We start from the raw sequence: 15,073 nt of genomic DNA on the forward strand, positions 1-15,073 counted from the left end.
ATGACGTGTTGAGTTTTGCTAAAAAGCAAAAGTGCAAGATGCAATAATGTATGCATATGTGCAATGATCATTCTAGTCGTATGTCGTATGAGTGATAATGATAAGGTATGGAGAAGGAATCATGTTCCAGGAAGAGGGATATCATGTACTAAAACATCTTTTCCTTGAAGAATACATATTTCGTATGCTAACATAAGCAAGAGTTGTCCGATAAAGTCGACCGCAGCACTCTGGATTGGTAAAGTGTACGAACTTTACGTCAGCTTTGCGTCAAAATGGCCATCCGCAGAATTCCTGAGGAAGACAAAGGGTCCTGAACCAAACATCGGATTTGAGACCTGGGCGAAGCGGTGACGATTCTTGCAATACGATATTGTTGATGAGTGAGATGAGTGGGATAAATATGACTCACTCAGGATCAAGATCTCTAGACCAGAAATACAAAGTAAGACCATGAGCAATACAAAGTGATATACCAGTCTGAACTATTAGCTTGTGATTTTACTGACGAACCTGAGGAGAATGAGTAAACTCACGGTGAGTGCATAAGAAACCCAACCTGCCCAACCAAGACTAAGATCAATCCATCCTGCCCAATCTACAAAAAAGAGGAAACAAGCTAAACATGGAAAAGCGAGGAAGAAAAGGGTTGTACCACCTTGTAAAGCTGATAAACCTCTTGGAGGTGAATGTGATGATGCAGAAGGATGATGAGGATGGAGACGGGTATGAAGAGATGTGGAAAGACGATTAGCGTGAATGGCACCGATGGAACCTGTCAATCCTTTTTGTCAGCATGAGGTTTGTCAATAGTTGTCTCAAACTTCGAGGCGAGGGAGAAGAGAGGGGAGTGAGGGGACTGACCGGTCATGGATATTGCAAGAAGAGCAAAACCACGATATTTACTGACTCCTCTATCCAACACCATACCCGTTCCACTTGATATGAGCATAGCTCCGATCTATCATCAGCCATCATCAAAGTATCTCGGGAAGGGAAGATTGAAGTGAATTGGACAGTTGATAATTTACCAGAGGTGCCCAACCCCCTTTAGCGACATTCTTTACCCATTCATTTCTCATCACCCTTTTCGTAAACCACGCAGCTGCTACTACCATCACCACCACAGCTATCAATGGTAATGGTGTATTCATCGTTCCCACCAACGCAGATCCCAGAAGAGCAAGAATGAATAAAGTCAAGAGATCTCCACCACAAGATGCTACAGGTGGAGTTATGTTATCTAAAATATCAGCACATAAAACTGTTCACCATTGCATGGTGAATGAGATTTACCTGGATCTACACCCGCCCAACGAGAAATAACAACAACGCTACTCATAAATGATCCAAGAACAGCAGCGCTTATACCTGCTGAACACATTCCAGTAGCTAAAACCATGGTCAATTGTTGCCATCCCGGTCTTGTGTATCCTTCTCGAAAATCTTGCTCTCCAACCGCTAAACCAGGATCACCCTCCACCAACGTCCCATTTCCAGATGTACCTACAGGTGGTGTATCACCCAATCTATGAACAGTCGCTAAACCAAGAAGAAAACTCAGGAATCCAGCTATGGCCGAAATGAGTAATGCTTGTAAACATAAAAGAGTGAGATTGGCCAATAAAAGTCCACGTCGGGTATGTCGTTTGTCCAATTCACCGATATTGGCTGAAGTACCTAATCGGGCGGACAAACACATTTCGATATTTCCATTCAGATTGCCGACCATAGGTACTAGGATGAAGAGTTCGTCAACTCTTCGAAAGACTGTCCATCTGGCTAGATGTTCTAAAAGTTCACCGGTGAAAACAAGACCGACTAGACTTATGAGAAGTGAAGGTGTAGCCTGATGATCAATGATTTTCTCTCAGAACCTCATAATCCTCCTCGAGATCATACACTTCTTTCTTGACAGACCTAAGAAGCTATCAGGCATATGTGGAAGTTGATATTTTGATGTAGGGGAGGACTTACTTCAAAAAGGAGTGATGAGAGATCCCGTAGTTTCGTCACCCCAGAACCCTTGTCAACGGTTCCCTCCATGCTATGTCCATTACTGAGCATATGATCAGTCTCTCCATCATCATCAACGTCCTCATTTCCCAATCCATGTGATACTCTTATGCCCAATCCCACATGAGGCGGTATCTCATCTGAGGCTCTCCATTTCCCCTTATCCCTCCTTCCCTCACGACTGACATGTAGGAGCTTCGAAGGACCAGGATCATCCTCTTCCATAGGTCTAGGACTGGCTGATGTGACGTACGCTCGAGTAGGCTCAAGCTCTATGTCTTGGGAATGGGTGGATAACGAGTTGGAGGCCTGATCGAGTGGGTCCAAGTGCGGGGGATCACCCGTGATGAGGGCTGCCAGTCGACGTGCTTGACGGGCGTGCTCGCTGAAGTCTCTCTTCAGAATCGGGGACATGATGGGATGGATGGAGATGATATTGTTATAGAGATCCCACGGTGGGAAGCAATGAGCAAGATGTAAGGGTGAGCTATACCCGTACTTATGGGTTAACGACCAAAGTGGTGGTGAGGGTGCGGCTCAAAGTGGCACTCCTTCGGATGTGGCGAATACATAAGAATAGCTACAATGGGAGTCAAGGTAAGCACTCCCAATGCAACGGTTGCATTCCTTCATTCCAGGCTCGTTCTAACTATCAAGATGCGTTTGGATGATGACCTAGTTCAAGCCAACCATCAAACTCACTCTTGAGATGAACCTGTAGGCCCATTCCCATCATGAGGATTGTTTGCCTGTGTAGAGTCTGTTCTCCAATCTAAGAGATCCGTAGGGTCTATCCTACCACCATCGTGGTTCAAGAACAGTGTCCAGTGCTCTGTCTCCGGCAGTGGCATGACGGTACCCAAGTGGGTGGGAAAATCGTATGCTTTGCTGACTTTTGGCTCGGAACCTACTGGTTGCCGGGAAACAGATGACATCCCGGGCCTCTCTGTCACTCCCGAGACGAGTGCTTGCCCAACACTTCCCTCGTTAGAAGTATGGACACCACGGGTTGTGATGTGATGGTCCAAGGTGTGGCTAGATAAATCCGTGCCATTGGGACGTCGGCGCTCCGAAAACTGCACATCAGTTCTTTACCTCAAATCATGGAAGATTCTCTCACGCAAGGAGTACAGAAACTCCCCCACGGTCCTCTGCGGTAACCACGTTCCTGGCAGTTGGTAGACATACCAGAGCACTTTACAATCCTTCTGAAAGTTGGAGGTAGAGGTTGATTGTGCTTTCGGCTGGATTTCTCTCCCTTGAACTTGGTGAGATGCGCTGTGCTGGAACGGCCCATAACGTAGAATAAACCGAGTGGGAGGATCACGATCCTTGAATCGTCAGGAAATGATGGGGAGTGAAGAGAGAAAGATGAAGAATCAGATATTTAAGATCCCCATGAAGGTCTTCCACTAAGTCAAATTTCACACAGACTCTTCCTGACCCTTCTTGACTGAATGATTTGATTCTCACCTCTTGCAGGGATGATCCATGCCTGTGTGACTTGCTATGAAATTTCGTTTTCCTGAGAGTGGAGGAGGAGAAAGGAAGGAAGGAATTTCATCTCCAAAGCTGTGCATGTGGAGCATACAATATCTCCACTTTGGGGACGATTTCAGACCCAGAACTTACTCTAGATTGATATTCATGGGAAAGGCTGATAGGTGAGAGATTTCAGGGGTTTCCACCTTGGGTTCATTCCTCCAACGGTCCCCGTCCGTCCTATAAGACACGTATTGAGTTCTCGTCAAGATGACGGGTCGTTCGAACCCGATGTTGAGGAAGATGGTCGGACACAAGAGACTGCCTAGTCTGAAGCTATCCAAGTACATGCGATGAGTGTAGCATCCTGCAGTGATTGGACGATTTCGCTAAACTGCTCGGTCCGACGACCACACTATTTCCTTCCAACAAAACAAGAATGATATTCTGGCCTTCGTACCATTCCGTGACTCGGTCTGCATATTTTCAGCCCTCGCTCTCCGAATGTTTCCGACCGTCTGAGTGGTCTTGTTCATTCTGGCCCTGTGACAATGACTATTCATAATGTTCCAAAGAGTCACCATCCCTAGGGAAACAGAGTAAACACCTTCATGGAGGGTGAGGAGTGGCGGACCACGAGGTACGGATTCGGTGGATGTCTCAGGAGCGGTGGTCCACACCATGATCATAGACGTCATCGCTTGGTCTGCCTGCTGTCACCACTGTCAGGGGTTGTTTTGACAAGTGTCACACCTTGTATTTGAGCGTTCACAACAAGCCTGAATGGTTGCAGCCCTCTTTGTCATCAATCACATCAAGCTTGTATAAGCAGAATGGAACGTACACATTTCGAACAAGAGTTTCCGAAAACTTTACTCCTTGTTGCGTCCAACACGCTGCAGTTATTACAATGGACCTGTTCTCTAGATCTTAGAACGCCGTGCTGTCTTGAAGTTAGGCTCAGTACGCATGTCTTGTACGAACAAGTGTGTACGTTTAGGAACTCCTAGAGCTGTGCGTATATTGTCAGGGTGAGAAGGTAGGAAAATGATGAGATAAGCACTAGACAGTTCAAACTCCAGGTCCTGGCTATTTTTTTCAGTCAATGTCAATCAAGCAAGAACTAAAATTTGGGTTTATTAACAACTCATACTATGCCTGTATCCTGCCGTTTTGGAAGTAGATGAACATATGGAGAAAGCATGCGTAGTACCCGGGGGAACAGTGACAAAAACAATGAGGGACAAGAGGAGAGGTAAAAAGAGATCTTTGGAAAGATCAATCACTGTGACAAGCATTGTTTGTGAGTGGGAAGACACATCATCAGGAAACATAAGTATGTACATTGCCCATGCTGTGACCCTCTTGTCACCACGACTGAGCACAAGGATATTGATTGTACAGTATGTGCGGATCATCTCTCAAAACCTCTGCATCTCTGTAATCAGTCCTAAACCCTTCACCTACGGCTCACTCCGTCAACCAAGCTGAAGGTCCTGAGAGCTAAGTAGACTCCGGCAATGGCCTATGATCATCTGTGGGATCTACATCATTGTCGGCAGATGAATCCGAGTTACAGTCCGGCTCTGCGCCAGCAGACAGTGAAGGGTTTGACGGTCCAGCAGAAGGAAGCAGACAGAAGGAAGCAGAAGTCCCGTGTGTGGAGAAGTGGAGGGGGGCGGTCCCTGTAGTGGTGGTGGTGGCCGACTGGAACGGTATTTTTCCACCTTCGCAAACGTGAAAGCCTCCGATGCGCTAGCAACTCCGTCATCAATCATTCTTGTACGGAAGACCTGCATTGTCTTATCTGCACATTTAGCAGGCCCAATCAGAGCTCATGAGTGATGACATACACAACGGTTGCAAAAGCTTTCGTTGCCATAAGGCCTCCCTCTCGATTTGGATAGGCCGTGGTGTCTAGCCCATGTTGTGACGCAGCCGCCCCTTCTTTGGGAGCTCTTCGACGGTTTCGACGATTTCAGCGACGTTGCACTTGTAGCCTCAGTCCAGCGAGCCATGATAATCTCTCTAAAGGGTCAGTAGGAGATGTATGTGTTGACAGGAGACATACCAAGTTTTTAGTGTATCAGCGAGTAGTTTACAAGTAGGATGAGAATGTCAATTATCTTTTAACCTACTGATGAGGCCTTCGTGGAAGATGGCGATGCAGGAAGGATAAAAAATATCCGTCTCTCTATTCCCTCCCTAGAACCACTCGTAACCACTCGTCGCCTCCACCTCGTGGGAACGGTACGCCTTCCTACACGTCATAATCTGACCAAGATGTGAGAATATCATACGTACATCTTGAGAGTCCGTGTGAACTCCAATGAGAAAGGTGGTCAATATCGATCGTGAGGAAAGAATGCAGATCACAACAATCGTTATTGTGAGTTACCAGGAACGATCACAAGTTCCTTCTAAATCCCCATTATCCCACATTGGGACCAAAGGATTCTTTCTTGACTCCTTGAAACTAAAAGCGCGTCGTCAAGGAGACTAAAACGACATTTCACTCGTATCATTCCTTGGGAACTTTTCGTTCATCCATCTTTGGAATTCAGGCGATAGATCGTTCGTACCATGGGTAAAGACCGTACTTGGGACTATTTGAGGTTGTGTTTGTTGGTTTAGGTTGTTAGTTTGTTCATGTTCAGAATCCACCTTCCCGTCAATAATGAGTTCATATGACATTTGTGAACTTCCTCCTTTGCCCTCGCTGATAGCAGGAAATTTTTCCACTTCCGATTGAGGCTCGCTACCACTGAAGGGTGTGGGGTTCAATATATCGGCCAAGGTCATATACGGTAGATAAGTTCGTTTCTTTCTCGTACGAACCGACGTTTTTGAAGATTTCGCTCGCGTACTTGTTTTGGTCAGTTGGAGAGAAGAAGATTGGTTAGAATCTTCGGTATCAAGTCGGCATGGTCTCTTTCTGTATTCGGTCATCTTACGTCTATGACGTTTCTCTTGAACAACTTCGAACTACACGTGCAAGCTCTGTCACATATGGAAAAAGTGACTGACGCATGAATCACAGAACGGTTTTGCCTTATAATGAGGACCTCGACGGATTCCGATACCTGTACAAGTGTCAGAGATCCCGACACACTTCTCGGTCCGAACTCTGCTACGGGTGGGAGAATCGATATTGGATGGGATGCGAGACATGTTCTTGTATTTAGAAACTTTCAGTCGAGGGTGATACCTTCTCGGTAGATTGATTGTGCGATGAAGGTTAGAGAATGGTCAATATGGAGGGAGTCTCTTATATATGGTTTGGGTCCATCTCGTGGTGCTGAAGGGTCTAGGCCTTCCAGAGAACGGCGGGGATTGGAAAACGAGTGGGGGATACATCACCCGGTCCGGATCTTGTTTAGACTTCCACTCAGCGTGAGCTGAGTCCCAGTCGAAGAGAACTAGAGAGTCGTACGAAATGATGGAAGACCTTGGAGGATGCGACACCTGTTCGTGAGTTTTGTCTGAGAACGGAGTCGTATCAGTCGTGTTCTCACACGCCTTCCATTATCTTTGCCTTCTTTAAAACCGAAATGCATGCACGATGTATGAACAACATTTCATTTTCAACCAGGTGGAACAATTCAGGTGGAGCAGAGTACCGATCGTGGGGTGGAATTTCGCATAATCTAAGGGCATGAAAGCAAATCAGAAGAGGGGGACATGAGAAGAGGATTTATGATAAGTCGAATCCGGCGCCGGATGTGATGGCCTGCAGCAGTTTTTGTCGGAGCACCCTCTCGTCGGTGTATTCCGGTAACTTGAGGAGGTTGAAGCATGAAGCTGAGATAAGCACAAGTCTTTGATATCCGAGAGATAGATCGTCGATGAAGAGATATGTCACTTACAGGCAGATGGCAGACGATCAGTATTGGTTCCGCTGGAATGAATACCAAATTTCGGATTGAGATTAGCGAAACCAAGCCTATGATCCAATCAGCAAGAATCTTTCATGTGCGCGACTTTGCGGAGAGGATGATAAGAAGGAAACTGACAGTGGGGGTCTCTCGCAACTGGTCACAAACTTCAACAGAGCTCTCCGTTCCTCCTCGTTGAATTGCCTGACCACCTTCCAGAATAATGGGACAGTCTCGTTATGTATGAATCCGGTGATGTTACTGTTCTCTCGAAGATCATCTATGTCAATCGGTGTCTCCTCGCCTCCAATGAGCTGTTGCAGTTCATGCTGATCGAACATCCTGAGCCCTACGTAAGTCAGTCAATTGATAGAGCATGAGAATGAGAGAGTGAGAAAGGCTCACACTTTTGGTCGATGACCTCAGCAAGACCATTGAAGAACGCCTTACTCTGCGCTGAGATCTGCTGGTCAAGTTTGTACTTGCAGACCAGTTGGATATCTATCACTCAGTTGTTTCCCTCATGGACCGAGCGATCTCCGGTGTGAATCGAAGAGAGAAATCTCACATTCATGTCGGTTCTCAGCAGTGACGGGAATCTCTGAGCCGCCCGGAACGAGGTCGACCGTTTGTGTAGTTCCAAACTCTAAGCATTAGCGAGTATCACGTTTTACGTAGCGTGGACTAACCTTGTTGAGTGACGGTGAAGTTGAGAGCGAGATCTTCTGGCTTGGGATAATTTTTGAGGACTGCACGAATCAGCAAGAGTATCTTTCATCCACATTCTCCCCTTGATTGAGATTGCGTATGTGAAGGATAGTCGGAAGGAAGAAGGGTGAGGCGCTTACTGATCAAACCCTTATACAATTCTGGATCTAACGAACTTAAGTCGTCCAAGTAACTTTGTTTACCTAGCCATTTCGCCACTTCCCATCAGCACGATTTACACTTAGATGACACACAGAACGTACGGAAGAACGGGGCGAATGAAACATCCACAAGAATACCTTCGTAGATTGCCTTCCCTAGCATGCGGCCGATCTTTCCATCAGTGCGTTTTCCTATGGTTGTTGTAGACACTCACGAAACCATACCATTGTAATTGGTGTGCTGTTTAACATTAGCTCCGGCAGGTACGGTGACGTTGACGCCACTCACGTTCCACAGCGTAAGAATGAGGATTCGGATACAAAGCATTTTGATCCGTGGCCAGCCATAATCCTCTTTCAGTGTCAAAGACTTCCTTAGAAAGGCTGCGAGTCAGCTCAGTCAAATCAAAACAAGCTCGACTGACTTGGTAAGGAATTCTTTGAAAAGACCACCACCATCTACACCTGCCTCTCTTTGTCCGAACCTATTCGTCAGATCGGGAACTTTAAAGAAAGGAGGACATCTCACTGATCAACGAATTTGATAACGATGGTACCTTTGAGAGCGGAACCAAGCTCGTTTAGTTGATCGAACCCGTCTTGAGCGAGATGATCTCTACGGATGGTGGCCTTGCCTGATCGACGTGAATATCTGTCATGTCCAAACTCGTGCGCGTCAGTTCTAAGTATCAGCCATACTGCGAAATTCGATGTGGTCTTGAGGACGGGGATTGAGTATGAACACAAGTGATGGCTTACATGATAAATTCTCGGAACACTTGCAACCGAATTATAAAAGGGACCGCCATGGGTAGATTGTTCAGTAGTCCCAATCGTGGAGAAACCCATGCCATTTGTCGTCTGCTGAAATGATGTCTCACGTCTGGTACGGGACGACCTTGTGGTTCTTGATTTGCTGGATCAAATTCGGCCAACTGAGAGTCTTCGATTCTATTTCCCTCAGTAAGTCTTTACAATTTGAGAATGAAATGACTCACACCGCAGCAACCACGAACGCTGGTAGATCGCGGGCCCCTGGCATGTCCCAGAAATTATCCGCCGTAAATTTCCTCCGAGCACTACGAGATTAGCGCAGAACAAGGGATAGTTCCGACCCACTTTCTTTCAGCCAGTTGAGTGACTATTTTGGTGAAAAGAGATCGATGGTGTTCGGTACCTCTTCCGATACTACTAGGATTGGAGGGATAGGCGACACCGCTCATATAACCCCAGTAAGCCAGATTGCGCCATACAGCCGACAATTCCATAACCTCGGGAATCGAAAGAAGATTTGCAGTGGAGAAAAATTCATCGTCCGGAGTGAGAACAAGATATCGAGAGTATAGTTGAGTCAAGAGTATCAATGGGTTTCTATCGCGATCTGCGTATTAAGCTCTCACATCACATAATATTGAAATATGAGATGAATTAGAGAAAGGCTCACTTTCGGCAAACTTGTCCCAGCATTTATAATCCGCACTGTCCGACCAACGTCCCTGAACAGCCTCAAACCACAAACGTTTGACAATCACACGTCCTCTATTTCCTGCGAGAAAGGTGTCAAGGATGAGCTCCCATTTGGCCGTCCCTCTGAAGGCATGTAGTAGTCCCAAGAAGAATGGTGATATTTTAGCCATTAATCCAGGCGGTGTGGTCATATTCACCGCTATAGCTTTATCAAATACGAGTGAGAGATGTTGAGGTGAAGCGAGAAGGGCAAGTCGGGTTGATATACTCGCTGGAAGTGGACTACGATTCGGGCGTCGTCTTCTGACCGGTATGGGAGCTTTAAAGGTTCTAGCTGCAGTTTTGATGTCTGCAGACTCGTCTTCGTCATCACTGTCTACACTCACGATAGGTCGATAGGTCTTGATTATCTTATCTTCGACTTGTCCCTCAACCCAAGGACCCCAACCCTCCCCAAGCGAGCCGAGGACCTCACCGGAAATAATCATCCAAGCCATGAACTGACGAGGGCCTAGACGGTTGAGAAGAGTGCCAGAAATACCAAAGAGAGCGAGGTTTGCCAGAAAATGTGTCTTGCCTATCTCGGTAGCAAGTCGACCAGAGGAAAGCCAGGATTGTCTCGTGACTGTCGTAGGGATGATAGCTTGGAAGAGTGGGAGTTTCTGAGAGAGATAAGTCAGAGCCGATAAAGGTAAGGCAGCTGGGAGGGCGGGAATGGTTAAAAGCCACGCGAGAACAGGTTGGCAAAGAGGAAAATCTTCGAAGAAAAGGTTTAAAGTGAATGGAACAGTTATAAGGCGAACGACGGGAAGTAAAAACGGATGTTTCTTTTTGGGAAGCTGAAACGTCAGCAAGACCTCAAACTGATAATGATGGAATCTTACAGTAACATCAATCAGTTTTTCCATTAATCTCACTAACCATTCTATGTATTTCGTTAACGCTAAAACGCAGACCAGCACTTTCTTGGTTTGGACCGGAAATTGCAACGGGGCGTAGGCAATTGGACTGATCAACGACTCCAAATTAGTCAACAAAACCCCCACCCATGCTTTTCTGACGATAAGCTTCGACTCAATGATCTCATGTGGAATTACTGACGTGGGTGTGCCGAAGCAGAGTCTCACAACCCCAGAAGAAATTGCGCCTATAATGAAAAGGTATTCAAGACCATTCCTCAAGGGTTGCAGTATCAATGGCAAACCCTTTTCTACCCATGTCAGTCATGTATCTCAAAGAGAAGAGTGAAGATTACCAACCGTCAGGTTTTATTCCTTCGGCCAGCCACGATCCGACAAACCTCGCCACTCTCTCCTCATCATACACCTTAGTACGTAATAAGAACCATACAGCTCTGGTCTGCATTCGTCCCCCCATAGGTCCCAACCGACCGGCTTCATAATCATCTAGAAGTTGCTCTTGCAGCTGTTTCCTGAATACACCGCCTCTCCATAGTTTCTGAATCTTGAGAGCGGCGTCTGCTTCCCTTCTCCGATGCTCTCGAGCGGCGCGTTCGGCTCGGACGTTGGAGAGGAGGGTGGAAGAGGAAGTAGCGGTCGAAGTGGAGAGATTTACACGGTTGTAAGGAGCATCGAATATGTCAGATATCTGTCTTTTGCTCATGTCGATCTGTGTATGCCTGTTAGGGAGGTTGTAGGGGTTATCAAGTGACTATGTAAAGCGAATTGGACGAGTAAGCGGTGGACCAAGGTGAGGAGGACCGAGGTGGAATTCGGACATCGCCGCCGGCCTCGCCTTCTGAGCTTTCTCGTACATAGGGTGCAAGCGCTACCATAGCATGACAAGGGAGGAATACAAGGGCGAATTTGATGGCAGATGCACATTAAATAGTTGTAGCTACTGGCTACTGGCTATAAGGCCTTGCTGAAATTCATGCATTCATCAGTATATTTCTTGACAAGGGCACCACATTCACATCCTCACTTCTACGAACTCCGACTCGTCGCCACTTTCGCCCGATACGCCATCCAAAGTTCATCGGCAAAGTTCGGATCATTCTCATTCATCAGCAAAGCTCATGGAATAATGAACGACTTGCCCGAAGGAGAAATATGATATGATTGATATATCCCGTTTTGTCATCTGGGTGCAGATGGGAAGGGAGACCATTTGATAAAACGGCGTTGGTGATGTCTTGCTGTATGGCAGAGGTGTTCGAGGTGGAAAGCAGTTGTTCTCTGGTAATAGGAATAGGAGATGGTTTCTTTGTCGGTATAGAAGCTGGGGGAGGTAGAGGTACCGAAACAGGTAATACGGGATTTTTAGTATATGCCATGATGGAAGATAGTAAAGCATCAGCTGTCAATGGTTGTGACGATTGAGAAGGTTGAGACATTGTTTCTGAAGTTGAGGGCACACGAGTATTGTCCATGGAAGTATTTGTAGTCGGTAAGAGGAAAGGATCGAGAGCCGTGACAGTTGATGGAGTCACGGTTGAAGTTGTTGGTTCGTCACGAAATGTCGATCGTTGTTTATTTTGAGGTAACATATCAGATAAATGTTTCACCATCCGTTTCGTTGGTGAAGATGTGACATTTTGTCCAGTATCAAACATACCATTATTTGTTATTGTTTTAGAGGGACGAGCCAACATTGATTGTAATAAATCATCTGCACTTTGTCCAGGAAACGAAGATGAGATTATCGCCGGAGATGCATTGGGTGGAGAAGGTGTTTCGGGTCGAATGGTAGGTACGGGTCTTGTGACGTCTTGTACTTGAGCAAAAGCCGGAGGAGGTATTGAAGGTAGAGTTGGACTACTTGAGAGAAGATTCGAAGAGGAAGTAGTTTTGGAAGCAGGAGTAGGTGATGGTGTAGGTTTAGAATGAAGGTTTGAAAATAATTTAGCAAGTCCATCTGGTTCTGGTGTAAGAGTAGATTGAGCTGAAGGAGGAGATGTGTTATCTCCTATCGGTCGTCTGGAATTTTCACCACATATTCTGAATTTGATCAATTGTTCTCTTATTTGGAATGTATGAGAAGAGAACGTACCGGATTATACCACTCATGAACGCTTGAGCTGCTTTTTCTCCTTCACTGAACCAGATACTTCGTCTCAGTCCTGAACATCAGTCTGACGCCAACACACTTCATGTCCAGGATCTCAGACGATGCGACTTTACCGATGAAAAGTAGGAAAAACAGTAAACCCACTTTCACCTCGTCTGGCAATGTGCATGTTATTCTGGTCGACGACAGATACTCGCATATCTCCTGGTGTGAGAGGAATTAAAACGTTCTTGACTGCTTGTCTATTGAGTAGGTATAAAGCATATTGTGGAGCTTTGTCTCTATTGGTGTTAGCCAAATCCACGTTCTTTCCCACGCAAATCCTTATCTTGAGCATTTCCAATCCATGTGAATTTCAACTGAAATGTGCTTGGAGCCATGGAGTGAGCCAATGATTATTCGCTTCAGACACAAAATTGGTCATGTCTGATTTAGGACATGTTATTCATGTTGAGTAAATCATGACTTTATGAGATAGAGGATATGAAAATTCATGTGAGGGGGGGGAAAAGATAACACTCAAAACCCACCGACGAACGATAAACATAGGTCCCTCCATTTTCTGTTTATCCCATTTTTCAGTACCCTCATCCCAATGATAAATAACACAATAAGTACTCGTCTCTAAAATCTCCACTACGGCGGTATCGTTCCTCGCTACAGTTCGAAGGTTTGCAGCTGATCGAGCTGCCATTCTTTGTTCTGACAATGGTGTGTTTGAGGTACTGGCTTGCAATGACATAATGTGTTATGAATATGTTTTTCGTATGTCGGATATATCGGTCTGTTAACGTAGATAAGATACGAGGACTGTTTGATAATTGAGAGAAGAGAGGGAGAAGGATTGGGGAAACAAGTACGACGGTTTGGATCATTGGGATGATGAAAGGAAACGAAGAGATGGATCTTTCTTGTTCCTTCTACGGTGTCCGGGAAGTCCCAGGCTGAACTTTCCGGAGTACCCCTTCCCTCTTCATCCGTGGGATCCACTTTATTCATTCTTGTGTCTCACTATCTCAACTAGACCTGTTCTAAGCTGCATAGAGGTGCTAGAGAGGCTCCTGGCACGCTTCTGAAAGTGTGCTGCTTGCTGCTTAAGAAGGGTATATCTACATTCACGGATCACGGAAGGGATCACTAAGTATGTCGTTGCTGGTCGCATTCCTTCCACTCACCTCTTCTCAGTTCTCCTGTCTACCTAGATCTGAAACGAGGTTGGATAGACTGCTCTACTTCCATTATGCATCCTCTTATCCCTCATTTGTCTTTCCAATTCCAATTGCGCGAGATAGTCCGTATGTGTGGAGAGGTGGAGAGGAGACAACTCGTAAGCTTAGTAGATAGCTGATTCATGGCTTCTCAGTGCCTTGCTAAGCAGAAGAATCAGCAGGATAGATTATCAGAGAGATAAATAGCTAGCTAGAATGGTAGAATGCATCTCTTTCTTTCTCTTCAATTGACTTTCCACATTAATATTGGAGACGTTTTCGGTACTGATCGCGTCTTACACGACTTGTGATACTTACTGTACACGACTCGTAAGCGTTTAGATGGATGACTCATCTGCTTATTCATTAATTGTTAAGTAGATGATTCAGCAGGATAGATGTCAGTATGATAAATAGGTAGATAGATTGACAGTATGCATTCTCTTTCTCTTCAATTGATTCTCTACATTGGAGACGTTTTCGGGACCGTCTTACACGAGTTGAGCCGCCATAGCCGCCGCATCTGAGGCCTTTCTTCTTCTCCCCCTATCTCCACCATTTCTTCAGATATGAAAGAGATCTCTTTTGTGGATGAAGCAGGAGAGATTCCTGTATATCATGCAGGTTTCCAATGCATAGATGGGACTAGGTTTGAGTCATAAATTTTGAATTTCTCTTCAATTCACGGAAAAAAACAACCTAATGTTGTTTTGAGAACCAGCCATGGCAGCTGCATGCATGAAATTCACCCACATGACGCCTACAGACTTTCTCTACTTGCAACAGGTGTTTTCAGAGCTCTAAGTAGCCTGTGAGGTGTGTAATCAGCAATTTTCGAGAAATGGAGGTTGGGAAAGGGAGGTGCCGGAGGGGAAGATCCGACCTGGGACTTCCCGTACACTGTATCCTTCTTGGTTTTCTGTCCATCCAACTCACTCCTAAGCTATTACATATATACATTCCTTTACATCCTTGTCATACTGAATACCGATTAACTCTCAATTGTCGACTTACTCAACTCGAATGACATAGAAGAGTCCGCCCAAGGAACCATGCATGCAACAGAAAGATTGTACGAGCAGTAGTCATTTATACAAGATGTTCACCCTCCGCCATATCTTTCGAT

At 45.8% G+C, this 15,073-nt stretch overlaps 5 protein-coding genes across 5 annotated transcripts; all 5 read right to left on the reverse strand.

Annotated features, from left to right (window-relative positions):
* Nucleotides 1–33: 33 nt before the first annotated feature.
* TREMEDRAFT_71092 (uncharacterized protein) lies at nt 34–2,490 on the reverse strand. Its single transcript, XM_007003004.1, has 7 exons — nt 1,978–2,490; nt 1,297–1,849; nt 1,032–1,243; nt 865–961; nt 537–784; nt 413–480; nt 34–252 (listed from the first exon to the last, which is right to left on the reverse strand). Exons 1-7 carry the CDS (start codon nt 2,428–2,430, stop codon nt 120–122), a joined length of 1,764 nt encoding a protein of 587 aa, XP_007003066.1. The 5' UTR covers nt 2,431–2,490; the 3' UTR covers nt 34–119.
* A 224-nt stretch (nt 2,491–2,714) lies between these two features.
* On the reverse strand, nt 2,715–4,196 carry TREMEDRAFT_60165 (uncharacterized protein; the record flags this gene model as incomplete). The annotated part of the gene is made up of 4 exons (XM_007002675.1): nt 2,715–3,092; nt 3,137–3,347; nt 3,649–3,823; nt 3,959–4,196. The coding sequence occupies 4 exons, from the start codon at nt 4,194–4,196 to the stop codon at nt 2,715–2,717; spliced, it is 1,002 nt and encodes a 333-aa protein (XP_007002737.1).
* Nucleotides 4,197–5,997: 1,801 nt separating this feature from the next.
* On the reverse strand, nt 5,998–6,669 carry TREMEDRAFT_60166 (uncharacterized protein; the record flags this gene model as incomplete). The annotated part of the gene is made up of 2 exons (XM_007002676.1): nt 5,998–6,483; nt 6,526–6,669. The coding sequence occupies 2 exons, from the start codon at nt 6,667–6,669 to the stop codon at nt 5,998–6,000; spliced, it is 630 nt and encodes a 209-aa protein (XP_007002738.1).
* A 363-nt stretch (nt 6,670–7,032) lies between these two features.
* On the reverse strand, nt 7,033–11,365 carry TREMEDRAFT_37646 (uncharacterized protein). Its single transcript, XM_007002417.1, has 19 exons — nt 10,969–11,365; nt 10,811–10,919; nt 10,594–10,765; nt 9,687–10,548; nt 9,362–9,623; nt 9,241–9,321; nt 9,002–9,193; nt 8,772–8,924; nt 8,668–8,727; nt 8,532–8,626; nt 8,458–8,483; nt 8,345–8,414; nt 8,222–8,299; nt 8,063–8,122; nt 7,942–8,019; nt 7,779–7,874; nt 7,512–7,722; nt 7,365–7,441; nt 7,033–7,299 (listed from the first exon to the last, which is right to left on the reverse strand). Exons 1-19 carry the CDS (start codon nt 11,330–11,332, stop codon nt 7,193–7,195), a joined length of 3,153 nt encoding a protein of 1,050 aa, XP_007002479.1. The 5' UTR covers nt 11,333–11,365; the 3' UTR covers nt 7,033–7,192.
* Nucleotides 11,366–12,503: 1,138 nt separating this feature from the next.
* Nucleotides 12,504–13,616, reverse strand: TREMEDRAFT_56356 (uncharacterized protein; the record flags this gene model as incomplete). The annotated part of the gene is made up of 4 exons (XM_007002546.1): nt 13,270–13,616; nt 12,884–13,020; nt 12,722–12,791; nt 12,504–12,669 (listed from the first exon to the last, which is right to left on the reverse strand). Coding segments are annotated over exons 1-4 (431 nt in total), but the record flags the coding sequence as incomplete, so codon positions are not given.
* Between the last annotated feature and the right edge of the window lie 1,457 nt (nt 13,617–15,073).

This window comes from Tremella mesenterica, assembly GCF_000271645.1.
Source record: "Tremella mesenterica DSM 1558 unplaced genomic scaffold TREMEscaffold_2, whole genome shotgun sequence".
Classification (NCBI taxonomy): Eukaryota; Fungi; Basidiomycota; class Tremellomycetes; order Tremellales; family Tremellaceae; genus Tremella; species Tremella mesenterica.

Bases quoted from the DNA above. Each gene is read 5' to 3' on its own strand.
- TREMEDRAFT_71092 (XM_007003004.1), bottom strand. From the start codon at position 2,430: ATGTCCCCGATTCTGAAGAGAGACTTCAGCGAGCACGCCCGTCAAGCA. The intron at 1,244-1,296 runs GTAAATCTCATT...CTGATATTTTAG, and splicing joins TTGGGCGGGTGTAGATCCAG to ATAACATAACTCCACCTGTA. The intron at 785-864 runs GTCAGTCCCCTC...GCTGACAAAAAG, and splicing joins TCTTGCAATATCCATGACCG to GATTGACAGGTTCCATCGGT.
- TREMEDRAFT_37646 (XM_007002417.1), bottom strand. From the start codon at position 11,332: ATGAGCAAAAGACAGATATCTGACATATTCGATGCTCCTTACAACCGT. The intron at 9,194-9,240 runs GTGAGTCATTTC...TGAGGGAAATAG, and splicing joins GCGTTCGTGGTTGCTGCGGT to AATCGAAGACTCTCAGTTGG. The intron at 8,300-8,344 runs GTACGTTCTGTG...GCTGATGGGAAG, and splicing joins TTCATTCGCCCCGTTCTTCC to TGGCGAAATGGCTAGGTAAA.